This window comes from Vombatus ursinus, unplaced genomic scaffold, assembly GCF_900497805.2.
Source record: "Vombatus ursinus unplaced genomic scaffold, bare-nosed wombat genome assembly UNPS02014807.1, whole genome shotgun sequence".
Taxonomy (NCBI): domain Eukaryota; kingdom Metazoa; phylum Chordata; class Mammalia; order Diprotodontia; family Vombatidae; genus Vombatus; species Vombatus ursinus.
This window is the reverse complement of record NW_020954585.1, coordinates 52,644,961-52,652,510: the sequence shown is the minus strand read 5'-3', so window position 1 is coordinate 52,652,510 and position 7,550 is coordinate 52,644,961. Positions and strand designations below refer to the sequence as shown.

Below are 7,550 nucleotides of genomic sequence, written 5' to 3'. Positions count from 1 at the left end.
CTCAGACCAGACAGCTGACACTAGCTGTGTGACCTTGGGCAAGTCACTTAACCCCGAATGCCTTACTGAAAAAAAAAAAATTTCATTGCTTGTGGTGGGGTCTCAGGTTAAGCCCATCTGGTGCCTAATCTGGATTGCTGACACCTAGGGTGTGGTGTCTTCCCCTCCACCAAATAAACTTGCTGACCTTGTGTTTTATTGAGACTGGTCTTAGAAGCAGAAACATGGGTGTGGTCCCACCAAAGTGGGGGTGGGGAGGGAGGGCCAACTCTCAGGTTTGCCAACAGCCGGAGACATTGCGATAAGAGAATGATTTTCTCAGCCAGCTAAGCAGAGGCTGGACTGGAAAAGTCACTGGTGTATCTTATCACAAAGTCCTGCTGTTAGTACGTGTGAGGGATGGCTAGAAGTGGGGGCAGGGATTGGGAACAGGAGGGGTGTTTCAGGAACAGAGAACTAACTAGCCTGGGAGTCAGGCTGCCTAGATTCCCACTCTCCAAAGGACCCCAGGGAATCAGAGTTCTTAGCACTGGAGACTTTGTCGTTTCTTCTTCAGCTATCTCTGATCTGAAAACAGACACTGGCCTGAGGAACCTGAGAAGCAACCTCAAGGTAGTCCCAGGGGTTCAGGTCTTAATCCAGGGACACATCTGTCCACTATCATTTCCCCTCCCCTTCTAGCCATAACTTAGCTCACTTGGGGTGACTTTGGGCACAATTATCTAGTAAGTATTCAATTTTCCCTCAATTAAAAAGGGATAACAGTCCCTGCCCCCTGAATGACCTCATAAGAGCGAATGAGATCACCTCTGAAAAACACAATCGTGTCACATAAACAGAAGGTGGTGTTGACATCAGGCTTCGAGTGCACCCCTAATAGCTGGGGGAAACTCAGGGGTAGCAGAAGATAACTCCTGTGCTTCTCCCCACACCCTTCATCCCAGAGCAGAGTTTCAGCCTGACCCCACATGAAGTTTGGCTAAGCCAAGGGATTGATTACACAGAAATAGAAGCCACATAGACCCTTGGGGGGGGGGGGGAACAAAAACAAAAGAACATTTATACATAAATCAAAGCAATTCACTTGGAAACTTGTGACATATTGTGGCATATCTCACAATCCTCTGACCCATGGCACAGCTGGCAAAGGAGATCGTGTGGCTTACAGCCCATTCCCCCCATCCTTCTTCCTAGACAAGGGAGTACCTCGGGATTCCCAAGCTGGTCACTGAAGAGTGAGACTTCACTGGTCCGATGCTGTTTAAAGGCTGATCAGTCTTTTGGACATAATTTCCAAAGCCTGTTCATTCCCTCTTTTCCCATCACCTGCCAATCCCCTTCCATCCAAGTACTAACACTGGAGAGAATTCTGTCAGTCTTTGGGGAAAGGAAAAGAAAGGCCATGGTTCATGTTTTGTTTGTTTGTCTTTAATCCTCCCAGAATGTACCTTGATTATATACATCTGTCCAGGGGACAATCCTTTACCTCACTGTGTCTCCAGCAGGAAAAAAATAATCTACTCAAGTCTCAGTATCTATTTGCAGTTGCCTGCATTTCACCGTGCACTCCATCTCCCATTTGCCTCCTCTACATCTTTGCATAGGTTGCCCCTCTCCCCCCATACCTGGGACACCTCCCCTCACCACTTCTTTAGAAACCTTAGATTCTTTCAAGGCTCAGCTCATGTGCTACCACATCCCCCTAGTTGTTACCTGCTTACTCTCCCCTAACCTGCCTTCTCAAATTCCGGGTATTTACTTATCTGTTTGTTTTTATCCCCTAGAAGAATATAAGTTCCCTGAGGGCAGGCACTGTTTTTCAATTCTGTCCCTGTATCCCTAGTACTTTGCACATAGTAGGCACTTAGTAAAATACTTGTGGTGTTGAGTTGACTGAAAGCAAACAAGTTTTCTCCCCCTTCCTCCATGCAGCCTGCACTGATGTTTGTTTATACAGCCCCAAAGGGGGAGAAATGGGTTCCTAACTCAGTAACAGCTCTGCTTTCAGCCAGACCTAGGTTCACTCTGTGGAAAGCAATAGCTCTCCAGGAAGAAGTCCCTTTCACCCATACAAACCTCTACAGACTAGTTGGGACAGCCTTCCCACTCTTGTCTCATGCTTGTGAGGTCTGGGCCCCTGGTTCAATCTGCTTCAGGACAGGGACGGTTAGCAAGCAGTGTCAAGGGTTGGGGAAGGGTCTTTGGTGGCACCTCTGACAAATTCTAGTCCAAAGCTCTTTGCTTGGCTGATGCAGCCCCTGAGGACATTCTAGTTCTTGGCTGTAGCTGGGGGAAGGGGAGAACTTTGAAAAGTGTCATCTAGTCAAATGTCCACTGGGTTCTGGGTAACTGAGGAACAACACTTTCTTGCATGGGGGAAGCTGGGCAGGTCCTAGCATTACCCTAAACTTAGGATACTCCATGGATTCTCTTCTTCTGCTGCCACCTGTAACACTCCCAAGAAAGTGATCTCTGGATCAAAGGTGGAGTCTTTAGAAGTCAGCTCAGCTTAGAAGTGTCCCCAGTCCTCAGACTACCTATTCAAAATCAGAAATCCCTTTAAGAAGGAGAATGAATGTATTTTTTTTTTTTTTTTGGTCTTTGTATGCCCAACATTTAGCACAGTTCCTGGGCCACACTTGATGCCTAATGATTGTTGATTGACTGTGGAAAGGAGGGTTCTCTCTTGGTGAGCTCTGATGAAGGCATTGACCCCAGTCAAATAGCCCAGCAAGAAAGTACATTATCAGTCACTGAAAGAATCTGAGGATTGGGGGTGGAGGGTGGGGGCAGGCTATCAGATACGAAAACACAGCAGGACTCTAGACCCATGGTCACAACAGGACAGAACTAGTCTTGGAAAAAGACCTCTCCTGAGTAGTTTCATGTTCTTCCTCTCCCATAGTCAGGACTGGTTCTTAGAACTTAGGTGGATTGGTAAGAGGGATGGTGGTGGGAGAATGCACTACCCCCTCCCCCCACATTCCACATGTCTTGGTGGGTTATGTTGACTCCTGTCCAACAACAGCTCCTCAAGCAAAAGTTAACTCCCAGGGTATGAAGTCCTTGCTCCCTCAGAAGCTCCCCTACAGCTCATCTGAAACGATTAACATCCTCTTTTCTATGTTTTTGCTCTTCTTGCCCCCAGGAGGATGGGAAGGAGAGGTTGTGTTCCCATTCTGCCCCTGTATTTTGACCTCCTGCATAGATTGCTGAGTGTACTGCTGGTAAGTAGGTGAGAAGTTGTGGATGGCATCCTGGACGATGTCTTGAGGGCTTATGGTCTCCTTGAGCCCACTGGAAATACTCTGCATGGGAGCCACCGTCACTGAGGGCAGAAAGTTAGAATGAGTGCAAGGCTAATATGAGGTCCAGAAAAACCTCCTCACATTAAGAACCGTCCCCAAATTGAAGAGGCTGCCTTGGGAGATGGTAGGATAATAGGATCACAAATCTGGAGCTGAACTGGGAGGCTACCTAATCCCTCTCATTTCTCAAATGAGGAAACTTGAGGCCCAGAGGGCTTAAAACACTGGCCCAACGTAAGGTAACACACCGAGCATTCATTTCAGCCCAGGTCCTTTGACTCCCAAGGTAGCAATCGTTCTATGTTGCTCTCTCTCCTTAGAGACTGGACTGTCACATACGTCATGGCGTGATGTCTTTGCAGGTATAGGTTGGACTGGATGGCTGCTAAGGTCCCCTCTAACTATAAAGTCTCTGATTCTGTCTCTAGGTCTGGAAAGGAGGAAGGGACAGACCCAATCCTCTGTCTCCAGCTCCAGCTCCCAATCTCTGAACCAGCCCACAAGCTTCTGGCCATCTCAGATAGTTGAATGGCTTTCACTCTTAAAGATAATGATAACTGGCATTTGTAGAGAGCCCAAAAGTTTGTTGTGTCGTACACAATCTCATTTGAGCCTCATAAACAACCCAATCAACAGTGAGGTAGGTACTACAGATAATATGCTCGTTTTACAGATAAGCAAACTGAGTCTCGGAGAAGTTAAAGGATTTGCCCGGGGTCCCTCACACAGCTAGTGTCAGGGACAGCTAGCTATTGTTATCTGTAAAATGAAGATAGTGATATTGGCCATACCTATTTCACAGAGTTGTTGGGAAAACTATATAAATGACACTTTTTCCCCCCCGAGTCCAAGAGTTTAATAACAACCCCTGTGATTCAGAAAGTGGCTTATAACTTCTTGAAAACTCTCCTGACTGCAGTTTGAGTTCATTACCTCTTGTTCAGTACCCATGGGAGACAGGACAGCTGGTCTCCATCCTTTGGATCCAATCACTTTTTAAATGAGCCATTTGCCTAAGTGTGACCCAGGAGGACCCTATCCCGGCCTTCCCCTTACCCAGGTGTTCTGTGAGTTGGTGTCTTAGTTGTAGGACCATGTTTCTATTCTTGTAGTCCTGAACCAAAGCGATCATTTGCTTGGGATTTTTGATAGAAAAAAACTCAAAAGCAAAAAATAGCACTTCACTGGGGTCTAATCAAGCAACCCTATCCTATCCAGTAACTGTTTGGGAGCAGAAATGATCCACAGACAGAAGGGGCACGAGAATTATACCCAAAATACTTGTCTAAGGCCATTCCAATTGGGACCAACTTCCTTTCAGCTTCCATTCCATTCTGGCCATCAGGGACTGCTTAGCCTTTGAGCTAGGTTCCTTCCCTGAATCTGTCTGCCAGGATTTGGTGTGGTAGGGAAAAAAACCAAAACAAAAAAAAAACAAAACCATTGGATTTAGGATCAAAAGATAGGGATAGGAAATAAACTTCTGATTTTGTCAACACAGGGGATTCCTGGGTGAGGGAACTCCCTTTACCAGTGCAGGTTGGCACCCTCTCCACAACTTCCAACCTTAGAGAGTTAGACAGAGCACTGAAAAGTTAGGTGATTTGTCCAGGTTCCTATAGCCAATATGTGTCAGACATAGCACTTGAACCCAGGTCTTCCTGGGTCAGAGGCCAATCCCTATCACCTATGGCATAGTGTCTCAAAGAGTCAGAGGAATTGAGGTCAAATTCTGCTTCTGTGTGACCTTTGGTGATTTATTTAACCTTTTTGGGCTTCAGATTGCTTAACAATAAAATGGAATTAGACTAGAGGACCTTTACCATCCTTTCCAGGATGAGCTCTATGCTGCAAATGAAGTTCTTGCTCAGATCCCCATTTTCAGCTATCTGGACCAGCTGTGGAATTACTGGTGTCCAACTTCAACTCCATTGAGCCCCAGATATTTGGCCAGGGTTTTCCCGATAAGGAGGCAAAACCCCCAGAAAGCAACAATTTGTCTGGTCCTTCCTTCCTAATGTTCACTTTTGCATCCTGGTTCCTGAGCTTGATGGGACCCTATGGCATATCACTCATGCCTTCTACAAACTGGGAGGTCTCAATACCACCCACTTGGCCTTTGGGATAGTCTTTCTTTGAGACTGAAGCCTGAGCAAATTACCTGGTGAGTTTTCCTTCTTCTCTGAGTACACCTGGCATGTGAAGGCATAGCGTAAGGCAATAGAGGCAAAGAGCATCTCAATGCAGATGATGAAGTTCTGGTAGCCAGCAGCCACTGTCCCAGCCCCTACCTCATTCCCGTCAATGATCTGCACCTCTGGGATCACCCCACACTTTTCCAGGATGGCCAACAGCATCCCTATGGGAGCAACATTGAGAGTCTCATTGGAGTCAGAGACAGGAAAGGAAAAATAACATGGCTGATGGGGAGACACAGCTACCCCAGGCTCCACCATGACAAAATAGGAGGTTGGCTGTGTTTCCCATAATAGAAAATGAACTCTATTCATTTAATTGGGCATGGCCTTTTTGGTACAGAGTTATAACTAGGAATTTTTGTACCTGAAATAAGGGAGGGTGATGGGTGGGTATGTGGCATGATGGGGAGTTCTCCTGGGATGTGGAAGAAAGTTCATCCTGGAACACCAGGATATGGAGGATATTTAACCTACTGAAGGACAGGATACTGCTGGGGATGCAGAGGTAGCTGCTCAATAGAAGAAATGTTTCCAGGATCAATGCTATTGGCACACTCAAATGTTTGGTACTCTGAGCAAGGTTCTGTTCTCACCACTTTAGTTGCAGATCTGGGGACAGGCATCTTTGCTCATACCATTCTCTGTTTGGAAGGGTCTATTTTCTTCACCTCTTTCTCCTATTTGAAATCCTTCCTATCTTTCATTTTTAATTAAACATTTTAATTGATGTCTTCTGATCACCTTCACTTATGAATAAATCCCACTCCTTTTTCCTCCTCTCTCTGTCAAATCATATTTTATAACAAAAAATAAAGAGAAAGTAGAAAAAAGTAGTTCAGCACAACCAACCAATATATTGACCACATAGTATACAGACTATTATACCACACCCACAGTCTCCCATCTCTGAAAAGAATGGATGGAGATATGTTTTCTTAATTTTACTACAAGACCGAAGCTTGGTCATTCTAATTATACAGTATTCAGTTTCCCTTTTTTGGGGGTGGGGGTGAGGTGGGGAGTGTGGGGTGGGTGGAGTTTTTTCCATTTACATTGCTGTAGTCATTGTGTATAATGTTTTCCTGGACCTGCTTACTTCACTTTGTGTCTGTTCATATAAATCTTCCTATGCTTTTCTGTAATCTTTATAGTCATCATTTCTCGCAGCACAGTAATATTCTTTACATTCACATACCACAACTTGTTTAGCCATTCCCCTACTCAATGGCCATCTACTTTGTTTCTAGTTCTTTCCTACCACTAGATGGTACTGTTATGACTATTTTGGTGAATATATGGGCCCTTTCATTTTGTCTTGGCCTCCTTAGGGTATAGCAGGAGGCGGTCTGGGTCAATGGCAATGTGACATCTTAGTAAATTTCTTAGGATAATTCCAAACTGCTTTCCAGAATAGTTGGATCAAGTCACATCCCACACACCACCCAAAAATGTCCATATCCATCTTTGGTCACCTTTGCCAACTTGCTGGGTGTGACGTAGAAATCCTGCCCATCTTTTAAGACTTAGTTCAAATGTCTCCTCTTCCTTAAAGTCTTCTTAAATTACTCCAGTTAGAAGTGACCTCTTCCTCATATCACTCATATATCTTATATCACTTATATATATATATACACATATATATATCACTTGTATGACTCATATATCTTGTATCACTTGTATGACTTCATATATCTTATATCACTCATATATGTCACATCATTTGTATGACTCATCTTATGTCTTCTATCACTCATATATATTACTTGTATGATTCATATATTTTATATCACTTATATCACACATATGTCTTACATCACTTATATCATTCATATATCTTATATCATTTCTATCATTTACATATCTTACATCACTTATATCACTCATAAATCTTATATATTTTCTATCACTCATGTCACTTATATACCTTATATCACTTATATCACTCATATCTTATACCATTCACATATATTATTTCTATCACTCACATATGTTACATCACTCATATATCTCATATCACTTCTATCACTCATGTATCTTATGTCAC

General features: G+C 44.1%; 1 protein-coding gene across 2 annotated transcripts in view; it reads right to left on the bottom strand.

The window, feature by feature from the left end:
• Positions 1-630: 630 nt before the first annotated feature.
• Positions 631-7,550, bottom strand: part of TMEM184A (transmembrane protein 184A) — a 30,036-nt gene continuing 23,116 nt past the window's right edge. The window contains exons 8-9 of one of the 2 annotated variants that reach the window (XM_027875099.1): positions 5,470-5,667; positions 634-3,328 (exon numbers count right to left, since the gene is read on the bottom strand). In XM_027875099.1, the coding sequence (XP_027730900.1) occupies positions 3,087-3,328; positions 5,470-5,667 (440 nt within the window). In that variant the 3' untranslated portion in view covers positions 634-3,086. Of the gene's footprint in view, positions 3,329-5,469; positions 5,668-7,550 lie in introns of both variants that reach the window. The other variant, XM_027875100.1, reaches the window with a different exon arrangement.